Source organism: Xenopus laevis, chromosome 4L (genome assembly GCF_017654675.1).
Source record: "Xenopus laevis strain J_2021 chromosome 4L, Xenopus_laevis_v10.1, whole genome shotgun sequence".
NCBI lineage: Eukaryota > Metazoa > Chordata > Amphibia > Anura > Pipidae > Xenopus > Xenopus laevis.
The window spans coordinates 117,180,925-117,197,983 of NC_054377.1; the positions used below are offsets into that span (position 1 = coordinate 117,180,925).

General features: G+C 35.7%; 1 protein-coding gene across 2 annotated transcripts in view; it reads right to left on the reverse strand.

Annotated features, from left to right (window-relative positions):
* The window catches only part of pla2g4a.L (phospholipase A2 group IVA L homeolog), a 59,021-nt gene that overhangs the window by 19,002 nt on the left and 22,960 nt on the right, over positions 1 to 17,059 (reverse strand). For both annotated transcript variants that reach the window (XM_018256503.2, NM_001087398.1), the window contains 7 exon segments: positions 16,155 to 16,192; positions 11,235 to 11,379; positions 8,872 to 9,008; positions 7,756 to 7,978; positions 6,478 to 6,592; positions 5,261 to 5,398; positions 2,912 to 3,001 (listed from right to left, as the gene is read on the reverse strand). In XM_018256503.2, the coding sequence (XP_018111992.1) occupies positions 2,912 to 3,001; positions 5,261 to 5,398; positions 6,478 to 6,592; positions 7,756 to 7,978; positions 8,872 to 9,008; positions 11,235 to 11,379; positions 16,155 to 16,192 (886 nt within the window).

The following is a 17,059-nucleotide window of genomic DNA, read 5'->3' on the forward strand; positions in this document are numbered from 1 at the left end:
TTACTACACTTTGTATGTTGCTGTTTAAAAAAGTACCATCTATAGTTTATATATTATTACTTGATTACAAAAAATGAATAAACCATATTTATGTGTATGTCCTTATATGGACAGCGGGACGGCTCAGATCCCTTTGATTGATGTGGAAGGAGAGGGGAAGGATAAAATGATGTATGCGTTTATTGAACATCTTTTTATTTTGTTGTGCGTCTTTTTTATTATATTGCTCAAAGACAATTTTCTACACATTTTCGTGAAAATTTTGGCTGCCGGTGGAACGAGGAGCTTCACTGCGAATCTGCACATGGCGAAATTTTTGGTTCATTACTAATTATGATAGTTCCTATTAAAGATGATTATATAACTGCATTCTGTCTGTGTAGTCAGGGTTCATATTAGAAACCCATTGTACAAATCCCTGCAGGCAAATGATTTGTATTTTTGCTGGTGCTGCTGCTAGCCTCCCAGAAACGAGCCCCAACAAACTGCAAGGAATTGTCGGAGATCACTTCGAATTGTCGGAGATGCACTGAATCCACTATTTTAGGATTCAGCAGAACAACGAACCAAATCAGAACCCTAATTAGCATATGTACATTACGAAAACAAGGGGGAAATAGAACCGCTCACGTGAATTTTTTTTTTTTACTTTCTTGCTTATGTAGAAAATTTTCCAGCTGGCATATATTTCCTGTGTTATTTAAAGCAGTACAGGTGTGGGACCCTGTTATCCAGAATGCTCGGGATGTGAGGTTTTCCAAATAACGGATCTTTCCGTAATTTGGATCTATATACCTACAGTCTACTGGAAAATCATTTAAACATTATATAAACCCAATAGGCTGGTTTTGCTTCCAATAAGGATTAATTATATCTTAGTTTGGATGAAGTACAAGGTACTGTTTTATTTTGTCAGAGAAAAAGGTAATCATTGTTAAAATTATTGGATAAAATGGAGTCTATAGAGACAGGCTTCTCGTAATTTGGATCTTTCTGGATAACGGATCCCATACGTGTAGTATTTAATGCATGAAATGATCAGTTTAAAGCATATGTGAAGTACGACAACCTGAACACACAGGAATATATTCATTAGGCAGATGCAGATACATATAGTTCTTTCCAAAAGACATCCTATGTCATTTTTGGTTTACCTACCATGTCAAAATTAAATCAAAGTAAATCGAATATATATAACAAAATGTATAACTTATATCATATTTTACTCATTCAAATTTATTTTTAGAACTTTGTACCAATAACCATATTCAGAATGAAAACTTTACTTCTGATTAGGAAAAAAATCCTTAGTCATGGGAATTGAAGAGGTAAAGAAGTGCCAGTTTAGTGAGAAGGTCAGTGCATAATTTAAGTAGCACACACACACCTCTGACATAAATGCATTGTTTAATCATCTTTACATCACTTTATGTTTATGCTCATTATTTTTAGCGCCGCAGAAAAATGAGTCATTTCCACTCATTTTATGGATCAGGATAGACGCGATACTTTCCTTAATGAGACACCCAGGTTACCAAGCAATACAACAGTAAACAACAGTAAACAATACCAAAAAGATATTTTGGCGTTTGCTGCCTGAAAAGAATGTTCAATGTTCAATGAAAGCTCTAAGCTGTTGGGATATTGGAACAGAATAATAAACACTGGTTTTACACAGACCATATGATTGTCTCTCAGTCTGGAGGAACAACCAATTTCATAGGGGTTAGATCCATTGCTAAAACCTGATGTTCTGATCACTAGAAGGTTAGATCTGTGGTTTTAATGCAGGAACAAGGTGGTAAGGAAGTTACCGTTATAACCTATAATTCCGCCAAGTACATGAAATCTTGCATTACAATTAATTAGTTATTTTAAAGGACAAGGAAAGTTAAACTAAAGAAGTAGCTAGAAATGTTGTACGTTGTGTTTTAGGCTTCTTTACCAGCTAGAAGAAAACAAGGTGCTCCAGAATGAGATGAAAAAGTGGTCCGGGTGCACCAGTCCGGAGCCCCCAGCTTTAGGGAGCGGTACAGCAACGAATATGGAAGCAGAGCTGACCGGCACTCAAACGGATCCACAGGACCAAAGGAATTCAGTTAAAAAAATATTTTATTTGTAGAAAAGTTAAAAGTATATCAGCATCTCCATTGAGATGGAGATGCTGATATACTTTTAAGTTTTCTACAAATAGAATTATGGTCCTGTGGATCCTTTTGTGTGCCGGTCAGCTCTGCTTCCATATTTGCTTCTGTACCAGCCCAAGGCAACCACAGTCCTTTAGCAGTAAAGATCTGTGCCTCCAAAGATGCCCCAGCAGCTCCCCATCTTCTTTTCTGCTGATTCACTGCACATGCTCTGTGCTGCTGTCACTTACTGAGCTTAGGGACCGACTCAAAATATACAGTACACATAGAATAGAAATGTCATACTGTAAGTCTGATTAGTAATTAATACAGATAATTACTACATGGCAGCACAGAAACCAGTGCAACTAGCATCAGAATTTAAAATCAGCCCTGTAGCATCAGCTTGTATGACAGGCGAACCTCATTTTCTGCTTGATAATTTGTGACAACCCCTAAGCTTAGCTTCTCAAGCTGCTCAGAGCCCACTGAGCATGAGAGTGTAGCAGACACTTTCCAAGATGGTGACCCCCTGTGATAAGTTTGAAGTCTTTGATCATTGCTGCTATTGAGAAGCTAAAACTTTTGGCTTGTGCAATAAGTTCAGTATATAAAACATGGCATTTTTAGTCCTATTCATTCTTAGGGTTTCCTTCTCCTTTAAGTGTAACTTGCTCACATTCTTCATTATACTTGACGAGATACATAGCACATATGAATGTTTGCCATACCTATGCACAAATGTATTTAAGGACATCCTTTTGATCAACAATTTAAGCAGTTACCTATTTCCTCTTCCATTGTGGAACCTTTGCTGTTATTGGAAACACCAAGCACTCTGTTGATTAATATTGAAAAAGCACTGCCCCAGACACCTGAAGATAAAACAAACAAAAACCCACAACGATTAATCCTTTTTAACTAAAAGATTAATAGAATATAGGAAACATTCAGTTGCATTTATCATAGCCTTTTAAAGAAAAATAATGTGTATCCATTATCAAGTGGAGTACAAAAGTCATTGGATGTAATTTCTAGGATCTTAATAAGAGGCAGTATATACTCTTTACCAACATGTGCTGAATGAATGGTACTTGTGCTCAACATAGTGTTTGCCTATACTAACATTTTATGGTTTTTGTTATTTCTTGCATTAAACAAGAAAACTATAGTACAGGTTTTGGGACCTTTTATCGAGAACTGGGGTTTTCCGAATAATGGGTCTTTCTGTAGATTGGATCTTAATGCCTTTAAGGGGTTGTTCACCTTTTGATTAACTTTTAGTATTATTCTGATATCTGAGACAATTTACAATTGGTTTTCATTTTTTATTATTTGCGGTTTTTGAGTTATTTCGCTTTTTATTCAGCAGCTCTATAGTTCGCAATTTCAGCAATCTGGTTGCTTGGGTCCAAGTTACCCATGCAACCATGCATTGATTTGAATAAAAGACTGGAATATGAATAGGAGAGGGTATGAATAGAGAAATAAGTAATAAAAAGTAGCAATAACGATACATTTGTAGCCTTTCAGAGCATTTGTTTTTGATAGGGTCAGTGACTCCCATTTGGAAAACTGGAAAGGGTCAGAAGAAGAAGGCAAATAACCCCAAAACCATAAAAAATAAATAATGAAGACCAATTGAAAAGAACTGGCCATTCTATAACATACTAAAAATAACTAAAATGTGAACCACCCCTTTAAGTCAACTAAAAAATAAATAACCCCAATAGGCTGGTTTTGCTTTCAATAAGGATTAATTAATTACATCTTTGTTAGGATTAAGTACAAGGTGCTGTTTTATTAAGGGATGCACTGAATCCACTATTTTAGGATTCAGCAGAACAACTAACCAAATCGGAACCCTAATTAGCATATATAAATTACAGAAACAAGGGGGAAATAGAACCGCTCACATGAAAAAAAAATTTACTTTCTTGATTGTGTGATGAAAAGTCATGTGATTTGTTGGATTCGGTTCAGCCAGGCACTTGGATTTGACCGAATTCAAATACTGCTGAAAAAGGCCAAATCTTGGCCAAATTCCGAACCAAATCCTGGATTTGGTGCATCCACAGTTTAATTATTATAGTGAAAAAGGAAATTATTTTTAAAAATTTGGATTATTTGGATAAAATAGAGTCTATTGGAGACAGCCTTTTCATATTTCTGAGCTTTCTGGATAACAGGTTTGCAGATAATGGATCCCATACCTGTATTATATTAATTAAAAGAAAAAGCACAATATGTAATTCAACAAAAGTTTTTAGGAGTTTTAGGTGTATACTGTCCCTTTAGGTTAATTTTACACCACAAAGTGTTTTAAAATGAGTCACATATTTATAAGGATGTGCTGAGAGGTTCAAAATCCATATAAAAACCTATAGTGTGAAAATGGCAAAATGTTAAAATTCTAAATTAAATTGAATAGGAAAAACAGGCCAAATGTAGTAAGCTGGCAACTGGCTTTGGTAGCAAAATTGTATTTGCTAATCTAGAGAGAAAATTGAGGACTGGAGAAAAGTCTATTTATTGTTCTATGCGAATTATACACTGTATTTCACTTGGAATGCATACCACTAGGACACAATGATTAGGAAAGATAAAACAAGATTTATAGCAGGAGAAACAAAACCCTAATCTCCAACCTTAATAATAGCAGCTTGATTGCTAAAATGATAATACAAGTATTTGGAGAATCTCATGCTTAAAAACTCAACACTGTGGGGTTTAGCACATTGCTCCCTTGCAGATCTATAAGTCAATATACATATTGTACTTGGGTACCTAGGTAATGCAGGGAGTTTAATTAATTACTTTAGAAGTGATTGTAATTATTGTTTCCTGAAATACCTATTAAGACTTGACATTTATTGTAAAACTATATCTACGTCATTGTCCATTTGTAAAGGATTTATCCCTATAATGATGGATAAAAAAAAAGAGTACTAGAGAGTGCATCAAATTCCAATCACTGCCAAACACATTTCAGTGCAACGAGCACAGAGCAGGATTTGTCAGCAGTGATATAAAGTCATTCATTAGATTCCCATTTTACTATGTTTAACTCTACATTATTATCTAGATTTGAATGAGCATATTTTTCTTATTGTGTGCAATTTGGAATTACTTACCCATGAAAAAGTGCAAAGGATTTTCTTCATACTTTTTTATCACAGTTCCCATAAAAAACTTGCTTCCAAAAAGGCCAGGGGGCATGAAGGTGCCATATTTGGCCATTCCAATTTCATATGGGCTGAATTCCACCCAATCTGCAAAACAAATTTCAATTGATTTAACCAGTCATAGACTTCTGTTACCTCAAACGTATATTTCTGGTGTTATTAATCATATACTGTATGTATAAGTCATTTAAAGAAAGCATTACGATTGAGTATGAAGGCTATATGAACAGCAGGATACTTAAGTGGTTATTTATCAAAGGTTGGGTTTGTGAGATTTGTGAGGTTTTTCCTACCTCGAAATAAACTCACAACTCGAATGTATTCTTACTTATGAAAAAACCCGAATTGAAAAAAATCAATGAATGCAATCACGGGGAAAAACTGAAATACTGAAATTGATTGCGTTATCTCGATTATTTAGCTTGAGTATTTTCAGATTCTGACTTTTTGCAGCTTCGAGGCACAATAAATCTAGAAAAATTCAAGTTTTTTTAACCTGAAAAATTAGAATTTTTACTGAAAATACTCAAATTTGAAAAACTCCAATTTTATAAATAACTCCCTTACAGTTCAGATGAATTTAGTAGCTAAGCCAACTTATGGAGCTGTCCTAACTGAAGTACCATGAGATAGGAAACATATAAACCTAACCAAAGGGACTTTATCCTTGAAAAAATACCTTGTTTTAGACTGAATTTTAAAAAGTGAATATAAATTTTGAATGTTCATGTGCTACATGATCATGGACTTCTTTGCTCCTGTGTCCCAACACCTGGCAATTAGTGATTTGTGAAACTGTGTAGATGTGTTATTTATTGTGCTTGCACTATTCCCTTGCCTGTACTATTATAATATTCTAAGAAATAGGCAGTGCTGTGTCATCTTCTCCTAAAAGGGTTTTTAGGACGATCAGGGTTTGGACGATCAGGCAGAATATCAGTATTGCTTTGGGTGTCGGTACTATTTGGCCCACCTGTGATTTTATATATACAGTGCTATACATCTATACAATACATGTATAATGCATGTGTGTGTATTTATATAGATGGTGACATGAGGGGGCTGGGTATAGACACACTTGAGGTCTTGCAGCAGAGGTTTGCTGGATTTCAGAATTCAAGAAAATAGGTTTAGGTTTTAAAATTCAACATAAAATACATTTGTACCTGCAAACATCAGCTCCGACACATCCGGTTTAACATGAAGACAAGTAAATAATGGCAGGGGACACTGACCATCATTTATTTTTTCCTGCATGTGACTCAGTTTTCTGTTCATTCTCTGCAAAATATTTGTACAGAAATAAAAATGGTTGTTGGGTGTGAATAGCAAACTTGGTTGCTATAGCACAAAATAATTTCTTATCCAGCCTAAATATAAATGAAGTGTACATTGCATTTATATTTAATTAAATAAAAGAAAAGTAGTAATGTAGAAAGTGGTGGCAGATTTATTAATTTTCACATTTGAGTTTTTGAAACATAATAAAAAAAAATCATGAATAAATAAATGTTTTTTTCACAATCACATTTTTGTTTCTGTTTGCAAGCATATTACTAAAAAATCTTGAATCTGAAAAACTTATGGCATTCATTTAGAAAAAAACCTCAAACGCAATGAAAAATGCATTTTTCACTCATTTTGACAAATTCGACTGAAAAGCTCACAATGAAAACAGCTTGACTTCTATAGAAGCTCCCCAAGTTTAGCTGCCAATTTTTTTTTTTTTTTTTGTGTGATAAATCTTGAAAATTAAATTTTTGGAAGTTTCGATTTGAAAAAAATCCAGTGTTTTTTTACCCTGGAAATTAATCAAATTGCAGAGACTTTTTGTAGTCTGCATTACTTAGTCGGTTAAGCCATGAACTCATTCCCATGCAACCAACAAATTGTGATGTGCACATAGAATTGAAAACACATTATTTAAAACTTATTTGGGTCCCAACATGTATCCTTGCACACAACATTTAATATTTTTTTTTACACATGGCTGAAAGTAAATTAGAGACAAAATTGTCTGATAGGCCAATGGGACACAGCTTCCTCTCTTTGCATTGTTTGAATTAAGGCAGCAGTATTGACCATCTGTGTGTTGCATTAATTTGACAAATTTGACCGCAAAAAATTGGGCAGGTTTGAAAATCCCGTTGGACAAAAAGCACATTGGGAGGCTGATATGGTCTTCATCTAATGGGCCTCCATAGGCCCCAATGAATGGGTCAGTGATTGGATGAGTCCCATTTTACCCAGCCTTCGGTTGGATCTGTCCTTTTTCTTTTTTTTTAAACAAACAATGATGTAACAGAAACTTTACAGTCTAATTACTTTTTTTTTTCTTTACATTCAGGGTCCCTTTTGGATTTTTGTGGCCTTCTCCTGGCACCTAAGTTTAACTCATCTCCAGTTATAGATATAGTTCCTACATTATTTGAATAAATACTTACATCTTTAATGAGCGTCTCTCCGATAAGCATGGCAAAAATATCAGTGAATGTGACTGGCTGGCCAGAGCTTTTCTTTTTCCACAAGGCTTCGACGTAGCGTTTTACTTTCTGAGGAGTGAGCAGGAGTAGCGGGTTGTAACTAACATTATGCATTAATTCTTTGTTTATTTCCTTTGGCCCTTTAGTTGGAAAATCTGGATGTGAATAAAGTGTAGACATGTACCTGTGGATAGAGACGCATAAAATGAAGCAAAAATACAAATAAGTGGTTGCTTTACTAGGTGTGCTTGTGTGCTACTATGGGAGAGGGACAAATAAATGAAGCAGTGAGCAGTCTGGAGCATAGAGCAGAAATTCAAAAATGTTGTGCAGGTAGGCCAGAAAGTATCTGGAACAGAAGGAAGAGGCAAAACATACTGTTGCTGGTGGAGAGACAAAGAAATAGGTTCATATTTATATCTGTCCAGCGAAAAGCTCACCTGAATTAAGTACGGGGTATCTTTCGCCATTTATGCATACAATTTCACAGTTGAGTATGCTCATTATTTATTTTTCTGATGACAGTGAAATTAAGCCAAACTCTTTGCTTTCACAATTCACATTTTCCCCACAAATGGCCAAAAACATATTCAGTTGTCATTGTGCATAATTAGCATGATGGAAAATCTTTTTATGGCATTTGTCTCCAAGCTATCAAAAGTGAACATACCCAGATTTTCCAGCTCCTAGCAATTAGTACTTTTTTGTTTTGCAGTAGTAAAAATTATTTTAAGCTATTGAACATACCCAGTAATAACAGGAAGTCAATGAACATTTAAACAACTCTGCCATACAACATCTTGCCAAGATACCTATGGTCAGTCTACACGTAACACAGCCAGGCTTTATAAATCTCACATGAACACTGGTGAGCTAATTGCCATTATAGTTGATCAACCCATGCTAATGATAATCACTGTTCATTAAGTAAGTTTATAAGTACTGAACCATTTACTCGAGAGATTGTATTTTGAAGGTGTTATGGGTTAGAGAAGAATAAAGTATTGCATTGCATTAATACATATAAAATCACATTTTTGCACTGCATATAGAAAACTTTCATAAAGTGAAAATTACCATGTAGATCCAGACAAACCAGCAACATACGTGGCACAGTCTAGAACTCCTGATTCATATAACGCTTTCATGACACCTGAGAATCCAATCATTGCACGGAAGCCTCCTCCAGATCCAAGCACAGCAATTACTGGTACCTAAACATTGGTAAAACAGACCGTAAGCAAAGTAAACTTTATTCTCTCTTTGTTATTAGGAATGGAAGAAAACCACTGGGCAGAACTGTATAACAGGAAGGCTCTGGAAATGGGGGAGCATGTACATATGACACCATTAGTATTGGTTGGACAAAGATAAAGCAAACGCTGCTCTGTTAGTAGCTTCAGCAGGGCCCATTGTAATAGTTAACTACTGCAAGATACTTCTCTATGTGTTATATCCTTTTCCTCTAATAGAATGCCTGCTTAGAACTGCCAAAAATACAATTAATTTTAAGCTATTTAGCAGCATTATTGTCTTTCCTCTACTCCCTTAAAGGGAGAGCTCCACTTCTCCCTTTACCTATCAGGATATTGCTTGTGGCAATAGGTTGTGGCTAATCTAGTTCCTACCTCCTCCACAGAGTCACGTTTAAAATATAAATTGTGACTTCACTGGAATCCAGCGTTTCTTGAAAGTCCAAATCTATTATTTTGTATGTGTCTAGTAACATCATTGTGCTATTCCAGGTGTTTTCCCACTTAAAGATTCACCCTTGCCAGATATATCTATGTGCAGGGTGCTAATGAGGATATATATCTATATATGAGCACCACAATAGGGTCCTAGGACCAATTTCAACCAGGACATGATTTGCAAGGAGTATCTGAATGTTTTCCTTGTGCTTGCATGAGTTTTTCTCTGGGTGTGAGTTTTAAACCACACTCCAAAAACATACAGTCAGGCTGTTTGACTCCTAATTAGAACTAACCATAGTGTGTAATTGTATGTGTGAATCTGATACGGACCTTAGATTGTAAACACCACTGCGGCAAGGACTGGTATGAATTATGTATAATCTCTATAAAGTCCTGTGGAATATTTCAGTGCTAAACCAATAAAGAATCAAATTTCAGAACTCTCGTATCAGCAGTCACAATAGATACACTACAGCTATAGTTAAACATCCCTTACTTCCCTTAAAGTAGAACAAACCCCTCCCACAGTAATAAGTGCCCACTGGTCCCCCGTGCTGGCCCCCCTCCCTGCCTCCCCCCTGCTAAGTGTTACCCCAGAATTGTGTCCCCTGTAGGATTACTGACCACAAATGCAGCGGAGCTCATGGGCACTTTGTTTTTCCTTTACAAAACAATTATACACAACTAAAGAGATAAGTTAAGTTTCCATATTACTGAAAATTCTTTTAAAAAAAAAGGTAAATCATTCATACTAATTGCACACTCTGGTAAAGCGGTGCATATAATATAAAATCCTCCTTTTATCTTTCAATCCTTTGCATTCCTTGGCTTTTCTCTACATATCTGCTTTCCTCCCAGCACATTCCCTCTTGATTTTCATGTATTTTTCAGTTGAGTTATGCATAAAAACTCGCAAGCCGAGCATGCATATAAACGCAATAAAGCATTGCCTATAGTGTGCTCACGAAACAATCCACATCCATGGAGTACAATGGAGGCCACTTTGAGAGGAGAGCTTTATTTGCTTAAACTTTTCACAGGTTTTGCTCTATAAACCCCAAAGCTGGCTGAGAGTGAAGTTACCAGGGAAATGGTTAAATAGGAAGTCATAACTTTTTTTTTCTTTTGTTTTAGCTTCTTGTAAAAACACATTGCGAGTAACAGTTTTTGCCAAATAAAACATTGTTTTGCAAATGAATTCTTGAGGTATAAGTGGATTTATTCTCACTTGCTCTCTGCTATCTCTATTCATTACACATGCATTCTGTGCTGCACTAAACACATGCACAACATAAATGCAAGTACTTTAAAGGGATACTGTCATGGGAAAAAACATTTTTTTCAAAATGAATCAGTTAATAGTGCTACTGAAATCCATTTCTCAAAAGAGCAAACAGATTTTTTTATATTCAATTTTGAAATCTGACATGGGGCTAGACATATTGTCAATTTCCCAGCTGCCCCAAGTCATGTGACCCATCCCATCTACCCCATTGAGACTGCCCTACTTCTCCCTCTTTCTGCACGTTTATTATGTCAATAAAACAGGTATTCTATGTAAAGGGGAGACTTGCTGGTACATGTTACAAGAGAGGTTCCCTGTCTTTACTACCTCCAGATCTTTCTTATAGGAACCAATAAAAATCTTCCTTCTTATAATATATTACATGAATATAGTAGAGCAATGTGTGCTTCCTCTTTACTGTATGTACTACTGCTGTAATAATGTAACTAAACATAACTTACATCTCTTGAAGTTGAATTGAGATCTTGCGTTTTTTCTGGACCTAAAAGTTTCCTTAGTCCATTGATGACTTTGTTTTTGCGCTTTTGCCTGAAAAGCTTTTCCTGATCACAAAGGGCCATGCTGAATCTCAGGTCAGTGGATGAACTGTTAAGAACAGAAAGGGAAGTTAATATGCTTAAATAGCTGACACCATCACATTTGTTACACTTGCTACTAATCTTCATTACATGGAACTGTAAAATGCTATGAATATGAACAAGAAATACTTTTGGGTTCCATTGAAATATACTTTCTATGATCTGACGTCATTATTCAAATATCTGTGAACAGGTGGCAACATTTATGGCAATACGTGTAGATCAATCTAATGCAAATGAACAGGAAGAGTGTTGCAAATGCTTATATTGTTGTGATACAGACACATTTCCTAAATATTTTGACAGGGGTGTTGCTAGGTTCTGGGGAAGTGCTAGGTTCATGGTAGTTTATTAAAAGTATTATTTGTTTTTTATACCAGCATTTACAATTTAATTAGATTATTCATCATTCACATCAGTCCCTGCCTCAATGGAGCTTACAGTAACCTGCCTGTATTTTTTTGTGTGAAAAGAAACTGTAGAACCCAGAGAAAACCCACACAGACTCGGGGTGAACATGCAAACTCCTTTCAGATATTTAAAGCAGTGACATTATGGGGGTTATTATTAAAGTCTGAATGACAAAAACTTTTTGACTATAAAATCTAAATTTTTAGTGGAAAAAAACCGAATCCGAAAATCCAGCATCTCAGACCTGCCGAGGTTTTATATAAGTCAATCTGAGAAGTCCTAAAGATATCTTGATCTGCTCTCGGTTTCATGCTAAAATCCAAAGATTTAGATGTTTTTGGACAAAAATCTGAAAAAAAACAGATTTTTTTCAGGCGGAAAAGCTGAAAAATTCGTATGATACAAATTTTTGGACGATTTTTAAGATTTCTTTCAGGTTTTTTCCCCGAACTGGAATTTTTCTGGAAAATGTATTGATAGATGACCCAGGCGGATTTGGTTGGAGTATATTTCAGAAAATAATGAGATAAATTAGAATTTTGATAAATAACCCCCTAAAACTTACAAAACCTAGGATGCCTACCATTTCAAAACCTTCAGCTCCAGCATTCAAAATAATTTAGATTGCATCCTAGGTTATTGACACTTTTGGTATTTGGACCTCAGGTTTTCTCAGGAGAACTTTTCTATATACGAAGGCCTGCATATGTTAAAAAATAGGAAAAAAACCCCTAGCCCATCCTGGGTACTTGTGGCTTAATACAGTGGTGGGACTGAGGGGAATGAGATGACGTATCTAGGGCAGCACTTGACCTAAAGGTAACAAGCAGACATAGGTGTTTCCACCAGTCTGTGTACAGAAAGTTGTTCGCCATGCTTGTGAGGGACGAATGGGGGTATTCCCTCACTGTATTGTGGCAGTCAAAATGTCTTATAGAAAGTTTCATAACATAAAACATGCTTTGGCCTGCAAATTGCTGTGCTGTGATTTGTATGCATTCTACACAGCAAGGCAAGTTAATTACGTTATATCAATTGAGGTATAAGCATCCTCTTTATAATTCCAAGCGCACTGTACAAGATTGTCAAGTCTAATCAATATGGACTGAATTTAGTTACATAAATATTTGATTCATAATTAAAAAAAAAAGGAAAAGGAAACTTTAATACACTGATATCAGCAGAAAGAAACTGATTCATGTTGTTCAATGCAAATTTGAGCCTGCTTTTACCAGTTGTAGTGCCTGTGAGCAACGTGCATGACAACAGGAATGAATCTTATTTCAAAAACAAAGTCCAGCTGAGGCTAAATGGAATGCAAAAAAGAAATTAAACTTTAATATGTAGATATCAGCAGAGAAAAACTGATTCATATTTTTCAATGCAGATTTGAGCCTGTTTTTACCAGTTGTAGTGCCTGTGAGCAACGTGCATGACAACAGGAATTTCAAAAAAAAAAGTCCAGCTGGGACTAAATGGAATGAGCGAGCATCCGAGGTCAGATTTTCCATTGCTGTGTAAATGGGGAGGGATTATGATATTTAAATACTGGAAGGGAAGTGCTGCGTCACAATCTTTTCCCGAATAATACAGGAAAGAATTTTCTTATAACTCATAAGAAATATGGGCCAAAACATTATTTTTACTACACATATTTTACCAAAATAATTAGCAACCTGTTGAGACCAGTCGAAAGCAGCCAGAATTAAACCATTTTTTTCTCTTGAAAGTGAATGTAACGCTTAGCTTAAGAAGGACTGTAGTATTATAAACACAACAAACAAAAGCAGGAAAAAAGAATTGGTTCCACAAACAGGTTTTGCCATTTTTGTTTTGTCATTTTTTTAGGGTATAACTTGGGACTGCAAACCGAAAAGTGATATCATCATGTACTGGAAGTGCCGTGACTCTGAACCTTAGCCAGGTCCCCCCGGAGGGTTACTGGCTGTCCACACATTTTTATACAGTTTTTTAATAATATAGAGTCCCTGTGTGACTAGAGTGGCAACGACCACCTTTAATATTAATATATAAGCAATATACCCAGGCCAGTGCCACACAGATTTATGTGCAGTCATACACAAGACATATACTTAAGGCATTACCAGATTCCCTGTTACTTTGACTCTGATATCATCTAACACTTGCTGAAGAAGTTCCACTGGTACTCACAGGCTGCAAAAGTCTTCATATTCCATATAGGTATATAGGCTTACAGGCAGCATTATTGTGCTAGAAATATTATGAGGACACATGTTCTATCCATCCATGCACCAATAACTACATACATCCCAACATTTTGGAAATAGAAAGAGGGACAAAAAGAACATTTTGACTATGCCCATTTTTGTGGCCACACCCCCTAATTACATTTTACAAAATTTGGCAGGTTATGAAAGTCTGAACACTGTGTGTCTGTGGTTTTTATGTGTTATTACAGTTTTGCTAGTTAAGGTGAATTGCCCTTTAAGTTGTGAGTCTAAGTTCTCCCAAGAGACCTGCTTATCTTTAATTGTTACAAAAGTATTGATCTATCCTGGGTTCTCTTAAGTTAGAAACCTTGTATCTTTTTCTGGCTGTTCAGCACAGGAGATCAAAGATAAAGTCAAGACATTTCAGTAATAACCCCGTGAGTGCGGGTTGAGCTGTCAAAATTGGTACTGTCCCGTGAAAAACGTGACAGTTGGAAGGTATGTAACTGGTATTTATAGCTTAACCACTGATGAGTGATGAGTGAATCCGTCCTGTTTAGCTTTGCAGGAAAAGTTGTGAAACTGTGGGAAAATTTGCAAATACATTGAAGTCAATGGATTTTTTATTTACTACTTTTCTTTCTGCACAAATTGCTTAGATGAAAATGGGTGTTTGTTTTTGTTTGCAGCGACTTCATTTGCACAAATTCAATTACATTGAATTCAATTGACTATTTTTGCTCCAAATTTTTATGTGCAAAACACATTGGAGTCAATGGGTGCCGCATTTATTCATGGCAAAAACTCTAGCCGTGAAATTTTGCTCTGCAAAAAATATGCTGGAAAAAAATTGCAGGTGACAAAATTCTCAAAAAGTACTAAAAAATGTGAAGTTTGCCCAGGAATGGTAACTCAATCAGCTGTTTAGTCTCAAACGACCAGTACATTTTATTGTTGGTTGGTTGCTGTAGATAACTAAATGTACACTAGACAAAAACCTTGCACCTTTTATTAGATTTCCCCACATTTTTACAAGTACAGGGTGACAATACATAATATATAGTGAATAAAGTACCCCCTTTTGTAAAATATAAGGATATTATAAGTTACCGAGAAGTTTAATGACCATACAAAAACACGAGGCCGAAGGCTGAGTGTTTTTATACAGGTCATGGAACTCCGAGGTAACTTTTATATCCTCATATTTTGAAACTGGGGGTACTTTATTTATTATAATACACAAGTTTCAGCGAGTCATGTGACAGAAATTACATCAGAACTCATCGTTTATAACTGATGACATCAGAACTCACCGTTTATAAGGATATCATTTACAAGATATTCATGGCTTTTGTGTATTATGTATAAATATATACAAAGTGGCAAATTTAATAAAGGGCGAAGCACTTTTTTTTTTAGCAAAAAGTCACCAAAATTACAATTTGCAGGCGAAGAAGAAAATTTGCTACCGAAAAAGCTCAGCGCAAGAGAAGTGTTGGCCCATTTCGCCAGGCAAATTTTTCACCAAAGCCTATTTCACCAGGTTCTACCTGGTAAATTGATAAGATGAAGCTACATCCTCAACATTATTATGTCAGTGACATCATATCCTGTACTTCAGAAAAGTCATAAACAAAAGACAAAATGCTGGTGTTTTTTTAATATATAAATGTGGGATTATGTTTACAAATTGTAAATATGCCACATTTGTTTTGGGGTGGGCTCATGTCTTGGAAAATAGAGGATCTCTAAGTCTGTTAATGAAGTTTCACCAGAAAGTAACGCTAGAGAAAATACGCTAAGAATCTTTCACACTGACAAATTTTTGCTGATGAAAGTACGCCAGCGTTCATTTGCCAAGACGAAGTTTCACATTTTGATAAATACACGTATTCACTGTGAAATTATGGAATTGCACGAAGTATGGTGGAGCCTTCCGAAGCAAAAGTTCCCATGTAAGTAAATTTGCCTTTCAGTCTTTTCATTGCATTAGGGCAGCTCAATGGTTTTATGTAAAACATTCAGCACACAAATATCCCACCCATAACTGCATAATTATACAAGAAATTTCAAAACTGTGGCCCTTAAAAGCCTCAGAGCTCTGATGCAGAACAATATTGCACTTTTCAGTTTTAAATAAATAAAAATAAATGCAATAAAATATACAAAGAGTACTTACCAAACTTCAAGAGAGAATTCCAGTATCATCTCTGTGACCTAAACATTGTTGGAATAATTTTATTTTTAGTGTAAAATGTATTATCCAAAAATATGTATGAATATATATTTAGATGTGTAAAATAAGTCCAGTCATCATTGTTATTGATCATATTTTATTTTACAGCTATGGGCATGCACTAAAGGGAAAATATACCCTGCTTTTTGGCACAGGCTTATTCAGTTGGGCTTATGGAAAAAAAGGTGCATAAACACTATCTGAAGTTCTAAAGATAAAACGTAAACAAAAGAGTCTATCTCTGCTTTCAGAAACCATTTCTCCACTCACTGGGGCAAATTCACTAAGCACCGAAAATGCGCTAGCAACGGCTTTGCCGCACTTCGCCAGGCGTAGTTTCACCAGGACTGCTCATATTCACTAAAATCCGAAGTTGCGCCCAGGGAGGTGGAAGGTAGCGAAGTTGCGCTAGCGTTAATTCGTCAAGCAAAGTTACTCCAGCGATGCCTAATTTGCATACGGCACCAGGTTAAAATACAATGGACGTATATGCAGCATAAACAACATTACAGTACACAAGCCTGGGAAACATTCATTAAATAAAATAGAGGTCTTATATTGCCCTACACATCTGCCCACTGTATAATTTAGGCGTCATATGTTAGGAAATGTAGGGGAAAAAGAGAGTACCCCTAAAATATTGATCTTTTTCAGCCTATCACCCTGAAAAATGTAAAAGATGACCAGCGTTTTTTGGGACTTCGAAAAATTTTTAACTATTTTTTAAGATCCTCCTATCTACTCTATTGCACTTCGCCTGGTGTGAGCTGGCAAAGTCAATTCTGGCGCAAGAGGTAACGTTCAGTAAAATCCACAAGTTAGTGAATTAGCGTAGTTACGTCCCTTAG